Genomic DNA, 26,030 nt, shown 5'->3' with positions numbered 1-26,030 from the left:
TTTGCTAATGCTGAGTGTGGGTCGCCTCTGTGTCACCCCACGTTTTAGTCAAAATGCCCACATACAAGGAGAAATCCCCAATGCGCGCTGGCTGCTACCTGGCATCTATCTGCAACTGAGCAGCTTTCCTTTAGCAAAATTATCCAGGTAAAGCCATGTTACTTACAAAGTTATTCTGATGTAATTTATTTTTTACTGTTATCCTAACAAAGGATTAATTTGCATTAGTAGTAATTTTATACCATGATATTGCAAAGCAGCTCAGCTAAGTTTATGGGCTTTTCACATTCAGTGCTGACTTCTGAGCATTCTAGCAGTGATTCCAGCTCTGGAACTGTAAATCTGTGAACGATACGATAGCTCTGCCAGAATTTACAACATAAGAAATTTGTGCTAAACTGTTGAGCTTAAAAAGGAAAATTCTATAGCTTCTTTTTTCTATTAAAGTTGAAGTGTATGAAAGCATATTCAGGTTAGTGCGCAATTAGTAGTACACAAATATTATATACTAGAAATACTTTTTGCAAATAAGTAATAGGTATTTCAGATGGTCACGAGGAAGTGCAAAGAATGATTATATAGAAATAAGGGCTGAGAATTGATTGATCAAGTCTGCTGATGTATGAATATCCTACAAAGTATTCTTCTCACAGTGTCGCAGATAAACCATTCTTTGTGCATCCTGTAATCCACCTCATACAGACGTGTCAACCACACCTTCGGTGCGAGGCTGCTCCTGAACAAGGGCTCTACTATTTCTGTCACCTTGTCGGTGCCAGCACCACAAGTCAGCAAGTCCTTTTAATAACAGCAAGTATGTCAGCAGGTAACGTACAGCGCACGTCACCATCGGTCAGGAGTGGCAGAGGACACCAGACCAAGCCACATGCACTCCCGATCTCTTCTGGTTGTGTTTTCCATGGCTCTGTGAACTGAGGGAGAGGCTGAGGGCTGTGATGAACAGCAAGCTATCCACAAAGTAAAACATCTTTTAAAATATCCTAGTTACTAAGAAGAGTATAGCTGTGAACTTGGACTCCAAAGTGCCCTAGATATTCCTGAAAATGCTACTTAAAATTTCTCTAATTTGAAAATTCCGTGTTCAAGCATGAAACACTAAACGATATGAGATCAGAATGTAATTAAAAATAATATCAAGTAGTATAAATAGCTCTTCACAAAAGCTTTGTAATCTTATTTCCCTAATATAATTGCATAAAAATTAGCATAATGTTGCTAGATTAAAGGAGACTATTATTGTGGAAACTGCTTTTTTAGTGGGCTTCAATATACGGAAAAACCCAGCTTTGTATATTCCAACCCTCTGTAATACGGTTTGAGCTCTCAAAAACAGATGAAAAGTAGTTTGAATTGAAAACACGGTGTGAGACACAGGGCTACTATGTAGCCGAATCTCTACATGTAACAATCTCAATTCAAGGGTATTCTTGAATATTCTCCCATATTCTGGGAACTTTGCAATCTTTCTTGTGCTTATGCTCACAACATACCTGTGAGGAAAGAGTGTTATCTACTTTTTACAAGTTGGAAAAGATTAATCACATTATTTGCTTAAGATCACACAAAAGTGTGGTACAGAGGGAACTGAATCTAATCTCCTGTATCTCAGGCTAACACTTTAAAACCTGGCTGTAACTTGCTGTTGGCAAGCCTTTGATTGATATGTATCTAAATTTCACCTTCTACAACACTTTTTAGTTCTATAATTGTTTTTATATTTCTTTATCTGAATGTCCAAATTGCTATTGTTTTTATATTTGTCATGCGTAAGAAATGGCACTATCTTGTATAGAATCTCAAAGTTCAATAATAATTATCTGACGATCATGCCTGTGGAGAAGACAATAATCACTGAGCATGTTGACGAGACTTGAGAAAGGGACATGAGATGCTTCGGGCTGGATTTTTAATGACCATTCATTTCAAGCGGCTGTTGTGGAAAATCTAACTTCACACAACTGAGCTTGCAGTTTCAGAAATGCCCATAACCTGCAGCTCTCTGACTTCAACAGGAATCACAAGTGCTCAGCAGCTCTCAGAATAACAGACCCCGGCTGTGACATGCCAAAGTTGATTTCAAAACAGGAAATTCGGTTCAGGAGCTGAGTCTTAGTTCTGTGCAGTAACCCTTGGACAACATACACTTTTACCTTAGCGTGATGCAACAGCAATTCTCTATGTCCTTCATGCTGACAATACACAAGCAACCGGAGTTATGCCTGAAACTACAGGAGAAAAAGCTGCATCCATGTGATGAAAGTAAGAACTCCCTAGCACAATTAAGCTACAGAAGATTTGGTGTTACTTTCAAAGTCTTGTACATACATTATATGCACAAGAAAAACAAGGCACTGAAAGGGTAAGGGATTGTACTCTTCTGAGTACAATTCTCCCTGAACTCACATCCAATTCCTGCTCCCAGTCTTGAAACACCAGACCTTGTCTGTTGTGAAAGGCAATGGTTCAGCTTTCTCCTCAGTTACTGCTGCACTCCAACTATACACTTTACCAAGCTGCAGACACCACACAACCTGAGCCAAAAAATGGCAAGTGATGTGTGGCTTGGCTAAGTATTGAGGAAGATTAATTCCTGCTTGCCATGACCTTCAGCAAAGCCTTGAGACAAGAATATCCATCTGCTCAGTCTTTCAATGGGCATCATGAGGCCTGCAAATAAGGAACATTCAGGAAAGGGAGTAATACAAATAAGGAGCCTATTTATCCAATTGATGTTTTAATTTATGCAGATTAAAGTCTTCCTCTTTGGAGAGGAAGACACAAATGGGATGTATGATCTCCTTCCAAGATTTTTCTGAGATGTTTTCAAAACAGAGAGCTCTCTGCTCCTCCTCCACCCACTCTCTTTGAGGAATTTTTGCCTCACAGGTTTTGAGTTATCTGACGTCCCAGCTATGCTTTCATGGCCCTCACCAGGAACATAAAGCGAAGACAATGATCAGGCTTGAATGTCTCCAACTGCTGTTTAGCATTACGTTAGCTACACACCACAAAATAATGGCAAGGACAGCTTGTTGCAAGAACACCCCCACAAACCAGGCCCTCTCCCCGTCTATGCAGAGCCTGAACATTTCCCTGAGATGCCAGAACTGTTATTTCCACCTTTGAGGAACTTGTATTATGCTGTCTAAAGGGAGACAAACATTGATAAATACCTGAAACCAAGGTTGTATGGTAAACGAAGCGTTCTACCGGTATTTTATATGTGAAGAAGCCAGAATGCATCTTATCCCTTTAGATATGAAATGGGCCACATAAAGGGCATCTTCCTTCTGAACTAAACAACTACAGAAGCACAGTGAGGACTCTTGTTACAAGAAAGCAATGGGCAGAAATGTGTGTGCTTCAGAACCAGGCAAAGCAACTAGACAGGCTGTAAACACACAGGGCTAAATATACAGCTTAGAGGCGCACATCCTTCAGAATACGTCTTTATAATTCTAGGGAATGTTGAGTTGCTAGTGTTTCATCACTCACCAAATGAAGACTATTACAGAATCACAGAATCACAGAATTGTATAGGTTGGAAAGACCTTTAAGATCATCGAGTCCAACCGTAAACCTAACACTACCAAGACCACCACCACACCATGTCCCTAAGCACCTCATCCAAACGGCTTTTAAATACTTCCAGGGATGGCGACTCAACCGCTTCCCTGGGCAGCCTGTTCCAATGCTTGATAACCCTTTCAGTGAAGTAAAATTTCCTAATATCCAGTCTAAACCTCCCCTGGCGCAACTTGAGGCCATTTCCTCTCATCCTATCACTTGTTACCTGGGAGAAGAGACCGACCCCACCTCTCTACGGCCTCCTTTCAGGCAGTTGCAGAGAGTGATGAGGTCTCCCCTCAGCCTCCTTTTCTCCAGGCTGAACAACCCCAGGTCCCTCAGCCACTCCCCATCAGCCTTGTGCTCCAGACCCTTCCCCAGCTCCGTTGCCCTTCTCTGGACACGCCCCAGCCCCTCAATGTCTCTCTTGTAGTGAGGGGCCCAACACTGAACACAGTATTCGAGGTGCAGCCTCACCAGTGCTGACTACAGGGGGACAATCACTTCCCTAGTCCTGCTGGCCACGCTATTTCTGATACAAGCCAGGATGCCATTGGCTTTCTTGGCCGCCTGGGCACACTGCTGGCTCATATTCAGGCAGCTGTCAACCAACACCCCCAGGTCCTTCTCTGCTGGGCAGCTTTCCAGCCACTCTTCCCCACACCTGTAGCGTTGCATGGGGTTGCTGTGGCCCAAGTGCAGGACCTTGCACTGAGCCTTGTTGAATCCCATACAATTGACCTCGGCCCATCGATCCAGCCTGTCCAGACCCCTCTGCAGAGCCTTCCTCCCCTCAAGCAGATCAACACTCCCGCACAACTTGGTGTCATCTGCAAACTGACTGAGGGTGCACCCGATCCCTTCATCCAGGTCATTGATAAAGATATTAAACAGGACTGGCCCCAACGCAGAGCCCTGGTGGACTTTTTTCATCCTGTTTATCCTAGTGAATAGTGGACTATTCATCCACTTTACATAAATACTGGGAAAAGGAGAGAAGTTCAGCTTTACTAATGATGACATCACATAATACAGGGTCTAATCCTCAGGCACAGCCTAAAATAGATAGTAAGCAGTTAATGCACCAGAGCTGAGCAGAAGGCCAAATAAAGAGCCATTGCAAATGCTTCTAACTATTCCATGGAAATGACCTTGTATTAGAACAAGGTTCCCGATAGAGCAGACTCAGGGAGAATTGTAGCCAGCCCACGTTTTCACATGAAAGATGAAGACTTGATGTTTGTGATCCACCAACAGCTACGAAATTCCAGATTTCCTGTTCAGTGGTGAGGGAACTCTAATGAAGAAAATGACAACACGCAACTAAATGAAGAGCGCTTAGTGTGTTCTCTCACTCTGAAGGGTAGGTTTCCCAATCACCCAGTCACTAATCATGATATTCATCTGTGTTTTAAGTTTCTTGGAAGTGCTTCCCTGTCCCACTGCAGGGACAATTTCTCCCAGGTCAGCTCGTCTATGAACAGGATTTGGACTCAAGTCAGTCTCACCCTCACAAGCCTCACATTTTCCTTCTAAGAGCAACAACTCAGCCTCCCAGCACAAAAGCTGTGCCACCACCTTCACTTTGACTGGGACTCCTATGCATTTGTAGCATGGAGTCAGAGCCAGACTGCTCTCATCCCCTCCTGCCTGCGCTGCTGGGACATGGGGGGACTGCAGCCATTCAGCTGGAACGTTAGGAACAGCTCTGGACTTCCTCCCTTCAGCACATGGTAGGATCATTTGGCTCAGACACATGCAAGCTTCATTAGCCGTCACGTCAACCCCTCCGAACTTCCCGCGAAGTCCTTTTGGTAGCAGCAGACTAATGTCAGATCTCACGCATTTCAGAAACCAGGCTGGGGGGAACATTAAAATCTTTGCTGCTGTGGCTCTCAAGGCCACAGACTAAGTGCAGTTTTCACCGGTTTTGATATTCCCTCCTGTTCTTGCCTATCCTGTAGCTATGGATACAACTGCAATCATTATGCCAGAAGAAACGAGCCTTGAGTTCAGTGACCTGCAGCAGACTCCCTGTCTCTTACCTTCTCTGACTGAGATCCTCATATGCGTTTAGGTTCAATGTCCAAAGGCCTTTATGTAAAACCCACCTACAGTTCAAAAATATTCCTAGGTGCAAAGATGCCATTGAGAACTGATAACCAAGCACCTGTCAGCTAAGTTTCTTTAGACCAAAAAATGGAGATCACATGATGTCTGCCCTGCTTTTTTAGATTACAGACTTTATAAGGAAAGGGAATGTCTTTCCCTGAGTCTGCCTTCACTTTCTAGCACAACTAAAGACTCAGTTAACATGACTGCAGTGCTGTTTATTACTACTTTAATAATGGCAGTCTGGAAGGTTGACAAAAAAGGGCGGGGAGGGGGACCAAACCAAATCCAAGAATCCTGAATTTCAAAATCAAAATTTCTAACCCTCAGATTTTTCAGTCCTAAACAGAGGGTTTCTAGCAGGCTCTTAGCTTTCAGAGAACCAAACACAAATAGAGGGAAAAAAAAAAAAGATTACTCAAAGAGCTTTGGTTCAGCTCCCCCACTGAAGACTGCCCCCAGAAAAGAAAAAGAGAAAAGCTCAAGAGTAAAATGCCTTGTAGATGCCCTTGAAGGCTGACACCACCTGACGCCACCACGTTCACGCCCCCGTTTCTCTCTACGTGCTCAGCATGCACCTTGCTTAGATAGCTCCACCGAGACTGCCAAACTAGGAAGTTAAAAAATGCAACAAATTCCCTTATTGTTCTTGTCACTGCAATAACTATTTATCTTAGCACCATGTGCTAGGCAAATCATCATCTGTTCGTGCTTTAATCTACCTAATCCAGGATGGAAAAACACTACCCAGCAAATCTTCATTGTTGGAACGTTATTTATAGCCATCCTTTTTATGAATAAAAGACCTGCTCATAAGTCAGCTGTCAGAGTTCCCATTGTTATTACGGGTCCTGATCCTGTGCGACCCTACTACTAGCAGCAGAATGGCCATACCCTTCACCTGGGAGCCCACAGCTGTTGGTAAAGGCAAGAAGCATTTCCTTGGCTCCTTTTTTTAATTCAGCCCTTGCTGGATGACTAGGCTTGCTCAGTGCAGCTGGCAGAATGCCACTTCACTCTGTCCACCCCTTTATGGAGGAGCACTGGGTCAAGCATCCTGCTCTTCTTGCACCCAACCCAGCATGTGGGTTGCATCCCCGTGGACAGAGAGGCATTTGGGGAAGGGGAAGAAGAACTTGCACTCCCTCTTCTATTTTCCACAGCTGTATCAAAATCCAACCCCAAATGAAAAGATGAAAATGTGTCTATAATAGAGACTATAGAGCAAAAAGCAGTAGTGCCACTTTTCTGCACACACCTTTGTTTGTTGAACATAAAGCCTGAATTGCCTCTGAATCAGACATACGGAATTAAACCATTCAGATAGGAAAGCAAAGGGGACAGAAAAAAAAATATCTGTACATATTATACTATAGTACCAGAAGCAGGAAAGTTAAGAAAAAGCATCATTAAAAACCAAAAAGTACCCAAAAACCCCCAAACAAACAAACAAACACTAGGTGTGCTCTCAGTTAATTCACTAAGTGCAAAAGCATATATAAGTAAGGTGTTGGTATGCCACCTAATAAACGTTTCCTGCTACTGCACTCAGAAGTCCCATTGTCCAGCCTCACAAATCTACTCCGATCCTGAGTAGCTCTTGGGAGGGTTGCAGGGTAGGGATGGGGGGATGTGAGGGAGTAGGGTTTTTGTTTGTTTCATTAGGGTTTTATGGAACAAAACACTAAGCTTAACGCACACATTCACAGTTAATCGAATGTCATGTGGGCTGTCAGAAAAAAAGCTACCAGTAAATAAAAAGGTAGCATTTTAGTAATAGGTTACTAAAGGTGCATAGGTTGCAAAGTATCAGTTATTCACTACAGGCTACTTGCTTAGTGCTAGAAAGCCTTCTTCCTTTTGTCATTCATTTTGGAGAAATGAATACATTTAGGCAAATCAGGAGTAGGGTAAATCTGGAGAAATCACAAAGGGGAGGAGTTCACCTTCCTGGCTATGGCTTTCAGGTCTGTCCAGGACTACTTACTCCAGTATAAAACTGAGAGCAGAAATATGATCACATACTAAGAAGTCTAATCAATTCTGGTTTCAACACTGAGCCTATTTAAAATAGATAATGGAATTGCTGTTCCTTGTTCTGTTCTCTCTGCACATTCTCAAGACAGAGGCAGTAGGTAAGTCCTTGCCTGCTCTTTCTAACCCCATGTACCAAGGTTACTTTTATTTATGATTTGTTTCTGAGTATCGGTACATACAGTACAGACTCTCTAATTCTTCTGTATGACAAATGGAGAATGTTTTCTTTATTTCTCTGCCTTTTATTATTTGTGGTAAAATATCAAGTGTAGACTTTTCTCATGAATGAATGAGTGGGTTGGTTTGGTTTTTTTTCACCTTTAGAGATTCTAGTTGCCTTCCTCCTCCAAGAAAAATCAATGAGGTTTGACTTGATCTCTATAGTTAATTACTATGTAAATTTGAAAAATCAAAGCATGATTTCTTTATCTGGAAACTTCTTAATACTTCAAATAGCTTGTTTTAGTTTTCTACTCAGATTGCTTTGCTGCTTATGATATAAGATGAAACTTGTATGGTTGCCTACTGAGAAAGAAAGAACAATATGTCTTTGCTGCATTAGCCCAGCAGATCCATCTATTTTTGCAGTCTGTGCACTATGTACATAAGTACACTATGCACTTACGATGACTAGATTAAATAGCGATCTATAATTAGTATTGAAAAATGCAGAAGGTATTTTTATGCTTCTATTAGATCAGCAATGCTATAACATTGAATAAATCACCTTTCCTATGTAAATATCAGCATACAGACTCAAAATTTAAAGTAAACACTGCAGTTCTTAATAGTAATGAAGGGTCTATTATTTGCACTAAAATAGACTAGACTGCATTAAGGAAAAAAAAGAAATACAATATTATCAGAGGTATCAGAAAGAAGCACTGCACCAAGAGCCTATTAAAGGGACAGGGTTTTAAAGCAGATCAAGATTCAGTTGCCAAATTTAAAGTAACAGAGGTCTGAGGTGCTCAGAAAGTACCTTGAGGAGCACAGCCTGAGCACTGGGGAAACGGGGGTGTTTCCCCCATTTTATTCCTCTGTTCTTAATTAAATCTCCATATCCATGACTCGGTAGTTTGCCTTTTCCAGATTCTCACCTGACAGTTCAAATACCTTCCCTTTTCTTTAGTCTGTATTTTGTAGATATTCTGTCTCTGGAGGCTTCCCGCATGTGGTACAGGTGAACAGAAACACAAAGAACCTTTGCTCTTCCAAAGTCTACAGCTGCTGTTTGCTTCATATTGATTACTGACTGATTAATACTTTGCTAAATTTACTGCTCTATTAAGTGATTTATTACGGCATCTTGAAAGCCTATTTAAAAACCGTTATAGGCTTTATTAGATTAGTGTTAATAATTAGTGCTTTAGCAGATGGAAGTAAGATAGGGAATACATATAATATTTTTTGTTGCTTTTTTCCCCAACCATGATTACTTCCACTTTCTTCCTTGAGTGTAGAGGCAAACTACACAATCATTAATGCACAAGAAACCCGCTCTCCCCCTTACCTTCTTTTCCAAACCTTTTCTTGAGGTAGAAGCTTCACAGGACACATTATGCTAAGTTAAAGGCTAAATGTTTCAAGAAACCTCGACGTTCGAGAATCAACCTAAATTATTTTTTGTTATATTTGGAAGGTTTCTTCTTTTAAAAATAAGGATTTCATTTCTGTTTGACCACTTTTCAGAACTAGCTTGAGTGATATCCATTTATCAGCTCCTTTAACATACCTCCACCATGGTTGTTTTTCTAATCTGGGCAGCCTCATAATTCACCACACTTAAACAGTCAATATGACCGATTGCTAATCTTTCAAATTGCTTTCAGCCTTGACCTGTCTTAATATCATAGTGCCTGTGTCTTAAAATTATTACTAATAGTTCTTACAGGGCTTTGTAAAGAAGCAAGCTTCATTATCCCTATTCTACAAAAGGGAAACCGAGGCACATTGGTGCCGCCACCTGCCCAGAGATGAACGAGCACCGGGAAGAGAAACCATCTGGCTTGAATCTCTGTCCAGCATCTCATCCACTGACTTATACAGATCTCAGTTAGCATATTCCATTAATAGCCACACTGATGCACCTCAAATGGCTTGCTTGATTCATTTGAGAGATCAATGACCCTCTGGTACTGCTATTAGGCAGAAAAGAGCCAAAATGTCTGCAATGTTCCAACAGGAATATTCCAAACCTTTTGAGAGAGAGGTTTTATTAATGGTAGATTCAGTCTAGTGCCATCCAGAAAACAACAACTGTAGAGGACCATAATATATGTCCATCTAGAAGCTTTGTGGTGGCGTTACAGCAAGCTCCAAGTGTTACTGAAAAACAATTTTCTTTAAGAAGAATGGAATGAACCCCAGCATATTTTAACCTTTTTCTTTATCACAGACCAGGACTCAGCCATGAGAAGACATTCTCCCACAGACCATGCTCTAGTGCTCCAAAAGATTGATGCACGATAGAACGTGATTCCTCTAATTTTCTATATTTCTACTTACATACTTTTAACTTTCACAAACATAAAATGTACATAACCGTGCTGGCACTGATGTTGCCAGCATTAATTCTCAGTCTGAAGTTTCCTCAGGGCCCTTCAAATACAAAGTATACCTGATATGTCTATAAGCAGCATAAAAAGAGATGCTTTAACTTTTTCCAATTCTAACGGTATAGGCTGCACTTATATTTGTATTTCAAATCCATTTTAGGGTTGGCAAAATTGGGAAGCTGGTGCCCTTAGATACACCCTGGGATGAAAAGTTGCTTTCTCAGTTGTTTAAGAAAGAAGAGTCGTAACTGCAATATAAGACCTAGAACACATAGAAAAGGCAGTAAGACATAGCTACTTTAGGCAGTAATCCGTAGGTGCTTTAGGAAAGATGGATTACCTGAATTTTCGTCTCTCCACCCACCTAATCCAACAAATGAGTAAATATAACTGACAAGCTATCACTGACATTATCTCAAAGTAGTTACCTCAGCTATCTCAGTGCAGACTTTTGATCTCAAGTTATGATCTTTATGCAGGACACATTGCTTAGGGCTTCCTTCTCCTTCTTCCTTATAATCATTCAAGCTGCCAAAATAGATTTAAAGGCTTATCTGAGTCTGCCTACCATCATCCATACATATCAGTGTATGCCATCATTGTCAGATTCACTGTATGCAAGTGAATGTGCACTGTATGCACATTTGTCAGGTTGCTGAGTGTGCACCGAGAGCAAGAGATACCCGCTGGCACTGCTCTGTGCTCTCCCCTCTCCATTCAGCTATGTAAACTGCACAAGCAGGCTTCGGGCAGCAGAGAATTTTCTAGCTTTATCATCTGTGCTGAACCAGTAGCAGCACTTAGTACTTAATATCTTGAAACTCTGACATTTTTTTACTAATGAACTTTCCCATTAAATGTGGATCCTGCAATTAAATTTTAGCAAATGAACTCTATAAGAGGGACTGTTATGGTGAACAGAGGTTTAGCCACTGTCGTATTCATTGTCATATTCGGCTTACAATTGGAGGGGGTTTATGGCTGAGAGAAGAGTGGACACAGACTGCTTGACCAGGATATCTAAGGATGCAAACCCTGTAATCTCAGAGTACACTTATTTCCTTCCACAGCTTATGATAAAGGCACAAAGTGGTAAGGCATTGTAACAATGTCATTCTCACTCTCGCTTTGACACTAAAATTCAGCAAAAGACAGAAAAGAGCTTGTGGCCGAGCAGCAGATGAGACAGTGGAGCCAGAAAGCAGCTCTTCAGTTAGCTGTAACAGCCTGTTTCATTTAACGGGCAGAGAATCAAGCCCGGCGGGCAAAGAAACAACACTGTGTGTCACTGGAAGACTCCTGAAAGGCAGCTACAAGACAGTATTAGAGTCGTATATGAAATAAGCTTTGAAATGTTTTTAACTTCTTATGTTTCTGTAGCCTGCCAGGCGCAGCATCCAGATACACCTGTGTTGCACAAATGGATACATTTGTGTCAGAACAGGAATGCCTTGATTCTCTTCACATTAGTCTACATGTGAAGTTATTCAAGAATAGGTACTGGGCAGTCACACCTTGCTGTAAGCTACATTCATCTGCAGATCCTGACTTCCTCTTAAAAAATTACACATATAAGCGTTATAAGACCACCTCTCCTGTCTCCATCACATACGAATCCAACAACTGCCCCTCATCCCCATGCATGACTTCTGAACTGCTGAAGAACGATTGCATATAGCACGTATGTGCATATAGCATTGCATCAGTGATGAATGACTGATATCACACATGAGATGAATCCTGCTTTGTTTTATCTATGCTGCGCCTAAGGCAGCACACTTCTATGTGATGCCTTGATAGGCATTGAGGTTCTTGAGCAGACAGATTTTTTACTAGGCTGATGCATCCAAGGGCATCACAGCTCCAAGTTCAAAAATCATTGTTCACTAGTTTGCAGCCTGTTTCTGGTGACATGCAATGAGGAGGCAATTTTCCATGTACACAGTGGACCCAATCACATTATTAATGCTCCATTTAAGGATCAGCCTGACTAGCGTGAGTACACTACATTGTCGTCAATTTGTATTATCTCACTGTTTAGTTGACCTCATGCAGAACTGCAATGTGCTGCATCACCTCGTCCTTCTCCAGCATCCAAGCCAGGATGATTTCCTGCTGCTCTTCACTTCAGCTCTGGGGGAAGGAAAGGAGCATGGTGGAAGCCTTACATAGGAGCCATACGCAGGTGACAAGTGACATTACTTCAGCTTAAGAATTAGTCTCCTTTCTCCTATAGCAAAAGGTATCAGCATAAGAATTGGAGTATCCCTTACAGGCTGCAAGTTGTGCACTGTGATACTTAAGAAAACTGGAGTCACGATTTCTCCTAGCCCTTACATTTAGATTTTGAAGACTGGAAGCAGAAAAGCAGTTTCAGAGACAGGCGCTGCTGTGAAATGCCTTTCTCTTAGCTGTCCAAATAACCAGCACAAACCTTTAGGTCTTCAAGACAAGCTGCGAGGTCCAGTTCCTCAGCTAGGTGTCTGTCTCCATGCAAATAGGCTTTTTGTCCTTGTTTGTGGCATTGCAGGAGATGCTTTGTTATGCTGCAGAATATATCTATTGGCCTGTTATTAGATTTTTAGCCATGTTTCTAGCCATAGGATCAGTCATCATAAAACCAGCACAAAAGACTACAAAAGGACAGTAAAACCAAAAGTAATTTGTTTGAATTACATTTTAAAAACACTGAAAAAAGGATTTCTGAATTTTATTTGACACTACCTCTGTTGTAAACAAAGCAAAGCAAAATACCCCACAGAAGCAAATCACCTTAGCCCTGCATACTCATTTTTTGTTAAAGGCCAGCTTCCTTCTTTGATACAGCAAATTTATGAGGACACATATATATGACAGAGGCTACAACAGTATCACAGGTCACAGCTAAAAACATTTTCCTCGCTCTCTGACACAAAGGAAGTAGTTTGCAAGTGTTTATAGGGCATATCTAGAATCCTCCAATCTCTTTGGATTTTTCCTTTAGTTTATATGTGTAACAGACAACCTCACTGAGCATGTGATTTACGTATACACGTGCAAATTATAAACACTATGCTCAAATCAGATGTGGTTACTTGTAATGCTTCACTGCTACAATAAAGCTTATTTTCAAGGCTAACTCCCCATAATATCCTGGAATACATACAGATGCATATCACTATGAAAAATAAAATTTCTAGGTAAAAGTGACTAGAAGAGAGATGGATGATCACAAACATTTGTTTTTACTTGGTTAGAGACATACAAATCTAGAAGTAAATGTTTGGAACTGGTTTTGCTTGTCAAAGTAGCTGATCAGGACTTCCTGAGGATGTGTAATACTTCAGAATGTATAAATAGACGTACGTATATATGCTCAGTTTGTGCTCAGCAATCTCATTAATTAGAAAGACAGACTTAGATTCCACTTGTTTTTAAGTTGCTTTGTCTTTTGTACTAAAGATAATAAGTTGCACAAAGCAAGCTAAAAATAGTACGAGCCCAACACAAACCAAAGCTAAAAATATACCGTACGCAAAACTAGCTTTTGCCATTTTCATAGAAAAGGCCAGCCTTCACTCTGCTGCAAAGCCGGTGGTTATGACAGATTTTAGGGATGGATTTGAAACCGGTGGACAATAGAGCAGTAATGAGAGCTGTGACATTCAGGGCAGGCTGGGCTTTCTGCAAAGCAGCAGGGCAGTGGGAGCACTCTCAGCTGCGTGTCTCAGAAAACAACAAATTGTCACCGAGGACATGGCTGAAAGAGGGTGACACGAGATCTAAAGGGACAAACAAAGGAGTCAGTCAGTGAAAGAGAGAGAAGGGATTTTAACTAAAAAGCAACAGAGATTTCTTACTGCCTCAGTAATTCAGGCTGTTAGTGGCGTAAAGGTCATTCACACTTCAAGTGATGAAATATAGTTAATAAAAATAGCTAACTGTCAACATATAAAATTAATAGATTTCCAACCACTTTATCCAGAAGGAACAAACCTGGTTTAGTAACTCTTTTGTGCGGATTGACAAATTAAAAGGGCAATTTTGAGCTAGCCTGAACGCCACCTGTCTCACGGCACTGAGTCAGAGGAGATGTGGGCTTCCAAGCAGCAGCTCAGCAGGTCCAAGTAGGGCAGTAAGCAGGGAACAAGTAGAACAAAGCAGATTTAGGAACTTTTATGGAATTCAGGCAATCTGACCATGGTCCAAAGAGCTTAAGGGTCTTTTCCTAGATCACACAATAGCACATTGGCAAACTGCTGACACCCTGGCTTCCAGCCAGAAGCACTGTCCTCCATCCAGCTGCGTAAGTGAACAGAAGAGGGAGTTCTCAACTGAAGGAATTTTTTCCTCAAGTTTCCATGCTAGGCTTGATAGCTAAAACAATTGAAAACATTTACAATAAAATGAAAACAATACGTAATTGTATTGTTTCCCAGCGATTCTGGTGCCAAGAAACAGCTTTGGTCAGGAAACCAGTTGTAAATTTGACAAGGAAGAAACAGAGATAAGTAGGACTGCTTACTTGCCAAGAGAGACTCCCTAAATTTAACTGTCTTGAACTTTGTGAAGGAAGAGGAGGCCTTCAGCCCAGTTCAGACGTACTCTAAATTAAAACCCAGTAAAGTCAAGGTGAGACCTATGATATGGTGCATTGCTACTTAAATCAAGAATCCGTAATACCATGTAAGAGCCAGATACAGTTGATAATATAGCAACTCTAAGTCCAGGAATATATGTATACTGAATGTATATGTATACTGCATTATATTACTTCCAATGGTGACAACAATGCAAATGGCTCTATTTAATGCCTATTAGACAAGGAGCTTTTGGAAATCCTGGCTAGTATCTAATACTATGCTGAGCAAAGCGTGGCTTAACTCATGTGTACCAGCAAGGTGTGGGAGTAAGCTATGAAACGCTCCAGGGCAGCTCATATCACCGCAGTGGTTTTGGCACCTCAACTACAAAAACAAGCAAAAAACCCCAAAACACGAAACCCCCCCCATGTTCTGCTGCATATTTCTGGGCAATTAAACAACATGGAAGAAAATGGGGGAGCTGAGGTTTGATCAAAAGAGCAGTCAGGTGAGAGGACTGCAGGACGGGATCTCATATGTACTGAGTCCCTGTAAGAAAGGGGCTTCGGAGAAAGAGAGACGAAATACTTTGAAGTGGAAACGGTGGAAAGGTGAAGAGCACGTTGTCAAGAGATGGGACAAAGGATAGATGAAGCAAGAATAGGAATTACAAATTATGACGGAACTATTTGAATGCTGTGAACACCAAGGGAGGGAAAAGAATTGTTTAGGGTGGTTCAGTGATATTTCTAGGAGTGATGGGATGCAGATAAGCAAGTGGAAAATGTAAGCTACTAAACAGGAAACATTTCCTGACAGTGAAGGCTAATAGACTGTGGAAAAGTCTCCTAAGGGAAGTGGCAGGAGCCGCTCAGACAATTAAAACTAGACTAGACAACATACCTTAGGGCATAGTCATGCCTAAGACCACAGACAACTGACTAGATGTGACAAGTATCTTTCCTCCTTGCTTCAGAAATAAAGCCCAGGGGGAAAAAAGGACCATTGTAAATGCAAGGTCCCTATATGTAGGGAGGAAGCATACCTGACTCAAATAAAATCCAAACACAAATTTTCCTTGTAAGCGATACAGGGTATGGCAGTTTGGTTCCTCCTGAGCAGTATTTACACTAAAGATCCTGTTCTCTAATGTTACCTTACCGCCAACCAAAAAACAAAATCTAATTCACAATAAACATTAATTCATTGTTTGCTCAGGCATTTGGCAAGGTTTAATTAGCTCGTTGTTTAAGGTTTACGGACCTTTTTCTTAAGAATTGCTGACTTTATATCCTGTTCTACTTCATTGATGCTATCCAACATTCTAAATCAGAACTGTGATAAGTACTTGATAGAAAAACAGTAATTCTTTATTAGTTTGTAGACATGAGGAATTTTGCAGGAAGCCTGCAAAAATTAGATGCTAATTATTTGGTGTACATTGCATTTGACAGAAGGGAAGAATACTCATGAGTGCTGGATGTAAGGCAGCAGTAGCCACTGGAGGGCTGGATTTTTTTTTATTTGAAGTTTTAAAATTTTTTCTCCCCATCATCTTGGCTGAAAGATTTTTAGTGTGCTCACATGTCAGTCTACTAAGATGTGATTGAAAGCCACAAGCGTATTTGAGAGAACCTGCCAAACACCTATCAGCTGGTATGAAGTCAGTGGCTGCTTTGTTTGAGAAGGGTTGGACTCAGACTCAGCAACGAAAGGCTCCATAACCCACTTCCATTTCACTCCTCTGGCACAGAGACACTGTATCAGGACCACTGACAATATCATTTGGTGATATTTACCTTCCCTCAATGTTTCCTGTGGTTGTCTTTGATTTTCGTGGTTCTATGGTCATGGTCTAAAAGCTCCACAACCTTGAACCCGATGAACAAAGAACTTGCTGCACTTACTCCTAACTGTGAATCATACTGACTGTAAAATCTGATTGGCATTAAAGTGATGTCTAAATCATGATCACACTCCCATTGTGCCAGGCACTATACAAACCCAGAACAGTAGACTTTCTTCCAAGAATTTACAGTAAACAGTCTGGAATACCTCAACCAACCTTGATTTCTCACCTGACAACTTTCCTCTCTGGCTTAACTCACATCCCAAAGAGTTTGAGACCAAATTTTCGCAGGTAACTATCCTCTCATGCTGCATAGATGCTACCACCTTTAAACATTTGTGTCCAGGTTATTCCCACAGTGCAGCTTTTTTTCTCCTGAAGGTTCATGCACATGTAACTTGCAAAGAAAGAGCACTCCCAATCATAGCGTGCTGGTGGAGCCATTATTAAAGCCTATACTGACCACTGGGCTAGACTAGTTGCCAAAAATATGTCTGCAGTCATTCATCAATGCAAACACGAACACATATGAAACATAATCAGGCATTGTGAAGATTGGCTTACCTGGTATTTGCTAGGCATTTATTGATTAAAATATCGACTGAGGCACTTGGTGACATTCTGTGCTTGGAACTTCTGATTCTGCCATTTCCCAGTGGAGATGAGAAATCACTCAGTGCTGCTCAAGGTCTGGCCGCTGGCTTGTGTACACAGGCCTGAAATGATGCAACGATCAATATTAGAAATGGCAAGTCCTAAAGCTAAGGTTTGTGAATGTTTAGAAGTGTGTCAAAATAAAACTTTGTTGAAAACATTTTTTTGCTAATTACAAAATATTAGTGGAACAACAATGTAGAAATCACTGCAGTTCTTACAATAGAAATGTAGCAATGGTGTTTACTTTTCTTCTCAATATTACTAAACATTTGCTAAACTAGAAAGTGAGTCAACATTATCTATAGTTTTCAGCATTAATTTAATTTTTGTGAGAGATGAACAAAAACAGTGTCATTTTTTCAAGACTATATTAATTGCCACAAGCTCATCCAAGTCTCCCTCTGTTGTTCTAGCTAGCCACATTTTATATCAAGGTTCTGTTTATAACTTATTCTAAATACTTAATAGATGGATGGTATTGCTATGCTACTGATATGAAGATAAAGGTGTTAAAAGCAGTTACGAGCCTTCCAGCAGATGTGTTATAAATGACCACAAATTATGGTAATTAGCAATCTAATGACAGGACTCCTCCATAATAATCCCTAAAAATCGATTAGCCATTTATTAAAATGTCTATCATTTATTAATCATAGGCAAACAGAAATGATAGTATTAATCATGATTATAAGAGGTTTTGAATTGTTATTGATTAAAATTAAATAGCCAAAGAGAACTATTCCTGTTAAAGTCCATTTAAACTTTATAACTATCATAAACAGCCATTGAAGCATGCTGCGATAAACAAAATCATGCTTACTTTCCTGACTAGATCAACACATACTTAAGTTAAATCAGCTCTCTTCCTCTGAATTTCACATTTCTTCTGACAATGAAAAAGTAAGATTACGATGTTCTATTGAAAAATTTCACAACCGTCTCTGTGGGATCACAGCTGAGTTAGAATGAAGATTCGTCATGTCTTTCAGGAAATGAGATCCTTCATTTCTTAAAATTCCTTATTGCACCAAGTAATCTTTAACATGCTTCCTGGAACGGAGTGAGATAAGTCATCTTGCATAGTGAATTTACAAGTTTATGAAAGGATAGCAAGTACAGAACTGATAAAAGAAAATTTATTTTAACACTACATATATTCAGATGTGGAACTTTTGCCTCAAGAAGTTGCTGAAGCCAAAGTTTCAAAACCAAATTATTTAGAACTGCAATCCATCCAGAGTTCTATTTCATGCTAGCACAGTCTTTGGAAGGAATATTAACAGGTGTAAACTGATTCATTCAAGACTAGGAGGAGATCTAGAGGGAGACAGAGCTGCCTACTGCAGGGTTTTTATGCTCTCTTCTGAATTATTTGGTATTAGAACCCACTAGACTCACTGGATGGTGTGCTCCACACTTTACAGCCAAAGCACTCACCTCTTACCAGCCTCTGTTGTTTATGTATTTAAGAAATGAAAGATCTTACTCTAATAAAATTGGGCGGACAAAACCAATAAGTCATCAAAACTGCATGCCCAGTTATCACTCTCCGAGGATCACAAGTTGCAAACCCATTTCACATCTGCTTTTGGGGGGCACAATTTGTACAGTTTTTCATTCATCTAATTTTCAATATCTGATTTTTTTTTTCTTTTTTTAGTTGGAGGCCATTGGTGCTATCAGTCACAGAAGCATGAACAGCCACACTGTGAAGGTACTGCTAAACAATTTATTTTTCCAATCACATTAGTGTTTGGATTATCCTGTTTTGCAAAGGGCCTCTTTATAGAAATAATGCAAAAATTCACACAACTCAGCATTTAATGCTGCATGAGCCTGTTATATGCAAACATAAGTGCTAAACAGGATATCTAAAGAAGGGTATTTTGAAAATACCAGTGTTTATTCTAACTCTTCATTTTGTTTCAACCATGGATAATGCTACAAATATAAAAATAACTCTAAATGTGGTCCAGAGGTGATCATCCCAGCAAGCTGGCTATAGAGAGCTATTTAAATTCTTAAGGAAAGTTACGAAAAATCCTAATGTTCTACCTACAACTGCACCTTTTGTTTTACCAGCAGCATCCACCGAGGGTGCCTGCTCCCTTGCTCTTCCCTGTGTCCTGCTCAGCCCTCCCTGGAACCGACTGTGCTGGGAACAGCATTTCACACCCGGCACCACCACCACCACCATCACCTTCACCACTTTCTTTTAGCTTTTGTTATAGTTTCCAAGTTTCTCTAGTTCCTATAGTTCAGCCAACCTCAGTGGTAGTTCACTTTCTATTTTACAGCCATTTACATGTGCATATTTTCCTATTAAGCTTAACAGAACATTCTTGACACATATTAATATTTTTAAAACTACAAAAAACTATATGCTAAGAAAGTTCCCGCATTAAATTCCAACATCCAAAGACTTTTTCTTCAAAGATGTCTCCAATTTCCCAAGCAAGAATCTATTGACTGTTTGGTGGTTTGGCTTTATCAAGGATTTGCAGTCTACAGAAAAAAATTATTTTCTTCGTCTTTAAATAGATCCTCGACAATGGTATCAAGTAGCTGGCACCTGCAAAGGAAACAAACAGTCACCTATCAATATTGTCACCAAAAATGTCATTTATGACAAGAGCCTTAAGCGACTGGATTTTGAAGGATATGATGTGAAGGGATCTTCAAAATGGAAAATAGAAAATAATGGACATACAGGCAAGTACTGTCAAATTATTACTGTTATTAAGGGATTTTCTTGTGCCTTCACTTGGAACCATCCATTTGCTTCTTCCATGTCCTAGCCAAGTTGTTAGATATCACTACTGCTACTTAAAAGCAAGCAAGCGAAAATAAGATAGCACCCCTATATTTCAGAAATGAAACTGTCTGAACCAAGGTCTCCTGGGAACTTTGTGGGAATTATCTAGTTTTTGGATCCTGGACATGATCCTTGAGCGTCTCAGCAGAAATTGTTTCTGCGTATATGCAGAAACAGAATTTGAGATGTCTAGGAAACCTCTAGGACTAGGAGGCAGGTGAGCATAGGGGTTTAAGGCCACAGTTTTGGCAGAGGTATATAACTTCTGCTGAATGCTCCTATAGCCTTCATTTCTGGGCTTGCCCTTTCTGACTCTTGCTTCTGCACAAAGAAGAATTCTGCTGAAGAAGACCATAATCGGGGAAAGTCATTCAACCAGTGGCTTGCAGTGTGTGCGTCTTACTAGTTCTTTAAATAATGAGCTGAAATCTTCTCAGATTTCAAGCTGTTTTCTGTGCACACGGAAGTAATCTGATGTGAGCTTGTTGATCAGCTACTTACTAATTCAGTAAACAGTGAATCAGTGAACAGCAAATCAGTAGTGAATCAGTGAAATAGCACTGTTTCACTGCCGCCACTTGTCTTCATTAAAAGCAATACTAATGAAGATGCTTCAACAATATTATGCTAAAATACTTTAACTTTAAAAACAAATCTGTTGTCCTTTTTTTTTTTTTAATTATCTATAGGTCTTCTTAAAATCTTAGATGGATTGCTTTAACTGCCAAATCCCTAAAATGGAAAGTTTCAAGTGGCAAATCTTTTCCTAACTTAAAACGGAAAAGTATGGAGGTAGACAGCTGGGTCCATTTTCACAGCCAGAGATTCTAGTTTAAAATATCAGTATTTTGACAAACCATACAAAAAAGGTTTTGACTTTTCACTAGTATACGGGTTAATGACTTTATCATTACAGAATGATAGTCTAGAATCTCCATATTACAGTCGCTGTGCATAGAAATATCTTTTACACAAAAATTCATATTCATAAGGATTGGTCAGAATTTTCATCTTTCCCAGCCATGCAAAAGGATTAGGTTTTCAATCTGGGCTTTTTAAGTGTCTTCCTTCTGAGGGCAACCAATTCCTGTGCTACAATGAGTACAACACTAGAACTGTTCTTGCCTAAAATACAGCTGCAATTAGAAGCTCTACGTGACAGTAGACTATCATTATGTTTGATGATGTGCAGATAGCAAAGGTCAGTGTCTCAAAGGTCCTACAATCTAAATAAACAAAGTCAACAAAGATATGTTACTCATCTATTTACAGATAAAAAAGCAAAGTAACTAAATGACTCACGCAAGCTTCCAGTTCATTTGGAATTCAGAATAGAAATGAAATCTCTGGGGCTTCAATCCAGGTCAAAACAGTCTTTCCTATGGAAAGAAAAGTACTGTGCTTAATGCAGAGGTCTTAAGTAAATTTTAAAAATATATCCCAAATGTCTCAAGCACAGGAAGTGATGGTGATTTATAGCTAGAAAAATATCTCCTAAGAAAATTTTGTTTTGCTGTTAACAACAGATCAAGCATCACATTAAATAGATACAATGACTTAGATGCTTAGGCTTAAGTTGCAACACTACTCTAAATTAAAACAGAATATCTTTAAACCCTGCCTAAGACAAATGTTACGGTGCAGACAATAGGAGATAAAAATGATGCTTAAAAACCAAATAAACGGTGATCAAGTTTACTTTTAAGAATACTTTGACAGAGGGTATTCACCTAGACAAAAAATGAAGGAATATGGGGTCTTCTGAAAGGTATAAGTAGCTCTGACTCCTGGGGTTATAATGGCAGTGAACAAATCCCCTCAGTGCAATCAAGGAAAGACAGTCTATTACCTTGTTTTCTTCAAGATGCAATTAACTGATGATACTCCAAAGGGTATGTCAATGGCTGCCATAAAAGTCTATAAAACCCTTACCCTAGAACAATCCAAAGTAGCGCTCTGTCCTTTTCCTCCATTTTACAAAGGGAAAAAAGTATTATCAAATTTATTTTCTTTCTTATTATTTATTCAACTGAAGTAACGGGTAGCTCAGCTCTCCAGCAAGTGAGGCTCTACAGAAGTCATTCAAGTTCACAGAGCAAATCCTAGGTAGAAATGGGACCAGGAGCTCCAAGTGCTGTGCCATAGAGGGATGCCCAAATGCTGTTGCATGCTACTGGGAAGTGGGCTATGATATTTCTCCCTTTCATCTCAAATTAATCACAGCTAGCATTTTGTAAGAGTTCAGCTTCTGCAGAGTTGAACTTCTGGAACATTAGGTATGAAAAACCAAGCCAGAACTTTAGGATAAATTTGCATCTCAAGAACAGGCATCTCTCTACTCTCCAATACTATTAATGTATGATCCGATTATTTTTTTTTTAAACTACTTATTTGTTTTCCCCAGTTAAAGTAAAATTAAGCACATTCCCTAAAATGGGAGGAGGCGGTCTGGGAAGAAAATACAAGGCGATAGAATTTCATTTGCACTGGGGAGTCCAAGGTGTGCAGCAATACCTTCCCGGGTCAGAGCACAGCATAGACGGAGAAAAACAAGCCATGGAGGTAGGTGAGACTGCTTGTGGATCATGGCTTTTACTCAGGAACTCTGGCTTTTTAAGATCCTGTTGCACAAAAACTATTGGCTAGTTCTCCTATGAAACCCCAACAGTGGAAATAAAGAACCAAGGACACGTTGCTGACTAACCAGAACACACAGGAAAACACACTAGCTTTGCATAGCAAAGGCACAGGACAGACAGCAAATCTGGAGTTATATAGCCTTTGGGCGGAGAAATGTTTCAAAGTCTATACAGTCTAATTGCACTCTCATACTGCTTATTCAGATTATATATTCATTTCTGGGACTGCAACCATGAATCAACCTATGCAACCGAAAAAAAATATTATCTTCAAGGCAAGACAAGTCGCCAGTGCTGATACACATGGACTGGTGGAAGGCAACCACCCCCCTTTCAAACCATGATGTAAAAATCTGCCTGTTCCACTGCACAGGCTGAAAATTGAGGGCTGCAGCAGTCCACAGAGCACTTCACCTTCTGGGGGGATGTATGAAATGATACCACTGTTGATGAATGATGTTTCAAATTATAGTCCGCTTATTGCATCGCTCCTGCCTCAGGTCAAGGGCCTCGAGCTGTCTGTCCCCAGCCTGTAAGCAGCAAAGCAGCTCTGGCCCCACTGCAGCGTAGGTGCAGAGAAGCAGCCAGGCTTTACTTACAACAACGAACTGTAGAGGAAAATGAACAAATAAATAATGGGCCTTGACAATATATTGTCTTACAGCTCCATATTGTCCACATAAGAGAAGATGTTTCAGATATAACAGAAGCAAAGAAACATGCAGATGGTGTGGCTGTGTTAGCATTCTTTATAAAGGTAGGTAGCTGAATTTTTAATTGCCCATCTCGAATCTACCAGCAATTTGGCTGAGTGATCAATTGTGTTAATGTGACAGCAGTCCAAGACCTAAGCCCTCCTATCTTCTGCAGGCATTCAGTGCCAGCACTTAGTTCCTTTACCCTTTTCTATATTCTGCTTGCTGTTATCTTTTAGCTTTGTGGTTCTTTTCTGTTTTATTCACAATTAATTTAAAGCAACCAGTTGTTGAGAAATGTATGATTTGGAATCAAAATATTTCCATTTCAGGTTGAAGAAGAAAATAAAAACTATGCAACTCTAATAAATGCATTAGACAATATTAAATACAAAGGTAAGACACTTGTGTTGGTCAAAACGCAACATATCTTTATTTTGAGTGCATCTACTACCAGGTAGTTCATGGCCCAGTCCTATTCTAATTACAGTGGAGATTGTTACTTGAAAGTCAAAGATAAAGGTTAGTTTGTCAAGCACTCAGAGCACTGCAGGTGGGACAAAATCTAGTTCTCCATATTTGCAGGGAAGAACCCCCCCCCAGCATCAGAATGAATATTCCCACTTCTGCAGGAGGAAGCGAAGTGAGAAGAAAAACATGCAGAGCATTAACACAAGAGGTGTGCGTAACTTGTGCTCTGTGGATCCTGCAGCTGGCAGGCAGGGATTTCACAAGCAGCGCAGTGCGGCTGGCCCAGGCGGCGTGGGAAGCGTGCGTGGGGATGAGGCTTTACACAGCCGCGTTGGAAGACAAGCGCGAACAATACCTGCAGCCGCGCTTCTTACAAGCACTATTTCCACATGGTTTGTCTAGGGCAAACAACAGAGATGGAGCCTTTGCCACTGAGTTCTCTGCTCCCACCTGAGGAAGACCTTGAAAGGTACTATCGGTATGAGGGTTCCCTCACCACTCCCGACTGCCATGAGGGTGTCATCTGGACAGTATTTGAGAAGCCAGTTGAACTCAGTATTTCTCAGGTAAGTCGCAGAGGGATAGCCCGTGAGGTCTGCTTACGGTTATTTTGCCCCTTCAGCTGCCTGCTCACTCACACCAATTAACACAGATTCGTTAACTGCTCCACTGCTTTGTTCCTATGACACACACACGCTTGCTTGGCATTAGCCTAAACACAGTCGCCAGTGCCAGTTTTTTGACCCTATTAAGTCATCTCTCAAAAAATGGCAGGAAAGGGGAAGGAAGGGGAAATGACAATGTGAAAAGAAAGCCAAAAATCCCCACAGGTAAACGCCTAGCTCAGTGCTTCATCAGCAGCACTTCCACTGCTCACCCCCAAATTTCACTGCTTTTTTCCTATTGTCGTAGTATTAGGATACCAGAACAGAACACTTCAAAATCCAAACTTTGAGTCTATCAGCATCAGCTTTAAGCAACCCATTTTTGTCCCATAGAGAGGAACAGGAGACTGAATCGTGACTGCCTCTGAAATGCAGATTGTTTAGCTGACAGAGTACACGACTAAAAAATTCAGATGTCCTGGCGCGGACTCGCAGCAATACTACTGGCCAGCACAGCCTGGCCAAGAGCCAGCATCTGTATTTTAGTTCCTTGCCGAACGTACTCATAATCACGTCAGTCACAGGGCAATGCTCAGCCACACACACATCAGCATAGCACAGTACCCAGGAGGGAGCATCTGCTTGCTCTGAGCCAGCTTCTTGCTGAAGCAGTTAGAAATTTGAAGTGAAGAAAGAAATCCTAGTCCTCTTACTTTGTGTCACTGTGACGTGATGGACAAGAACAGGACTGTGCGTCAAGAGGACTGGTGTAACCAGGTCCTTGAGCTGGACAAAGCATTTGGCTCACACAGAAAGGAAGTCCCCATGATTTCCAAGGCTAAAAGAAGTCATCTGTTGGTGACCTCTGGCAGTAGCCTCCATCACATTGTTTCCTGCGAGGTTTAATGCATCCATGCAGTTCAAAACAATACCACAGAGTAAGAAACTGCAGATTTATAATATCACAATTTCCAGTGTTCTGTGGAAAAAGAATTTAATGATCTATTCTTTCTTCGATGTCTGCAGATTTCTCAATTCTCAACAGTTCACTTTGATGGGAAGAACTCAACGTACATGGTTGAAAATTTCCGGCCTGTTCAGTTTCTGAACGAACGGAAGGTGTACTGGTCCAGTGCCAGCATCCTCCTGCCTCCTGCTAAGGTTTTAATGGTGGTCCTGATCCTTACGTACATCCTGAGTTCTCTTTTCCAATGAACACTTCTCACCTCATTCAAGGTTCTGGGCTTTTTGGAGGGTTTTTTTTGTTGCTGTTGTTGGTTTTTTGTATCAAGTATTCTCTCTAACTACCAACTCTTGAATCATAGCTGAATACAGAATTTAACCTTTTCCTCCTCCAGACACTAACCAAGGACTTCTGCTGCTGCTCTTATATCAAATGAAACCTATTGCACTAAATCACAAGAATTCAAAGGAACTGTGAG

General features: G+C 40.6%; 1 protein-coding gene across 1 annotated transcript; it reads left to right on the top strand.

Annotated features, from left to right (window-relative positions):
- Positions 1-2,180: 2,180 nt before the first annotated feature.
- Positions 2,181-25,803, top strand: CA4 (carbonic anhydrase 4). The gene is made up of 8 exons (XM_072882619.1): positions 2,181-2,280; positions 19,024-19,077; positions 19,905-20,075; positions 22,583-22,740; positions 23,482-23,574; positions 23,845-23,908; positions 24,386-24,549; positions 25,615-25,803. Exons 1-8 carry the CDS (start codon positions 2,181-2,183, stop codon positions 25,801-25,803), a joined length of 993 nt encoding a protein of 330 aa, XP_072738720.1.
- Positions 25,804-26,030: the final 227 nt, after the last annotated feature.

Source organism: Ciconia boyciana, chromosome 17, assembly GCF_034638445.1.
Source record: "Ciconia boyciana chromosome 17, ASM3463844v1, whole genome shotgun sequence".
Taxonomy (NCBI): Eukaryota; Metazoa; Chordata; class Aves; order Ciconiiformes; family Ciconiidae; genus Ciconia; species Ciconia boyciana.
The sequence above is the reverse complement of the archived record's forward strand: the minus strand, read 5'-3'. Positions and strand labels throughout refer to the sequence as shown.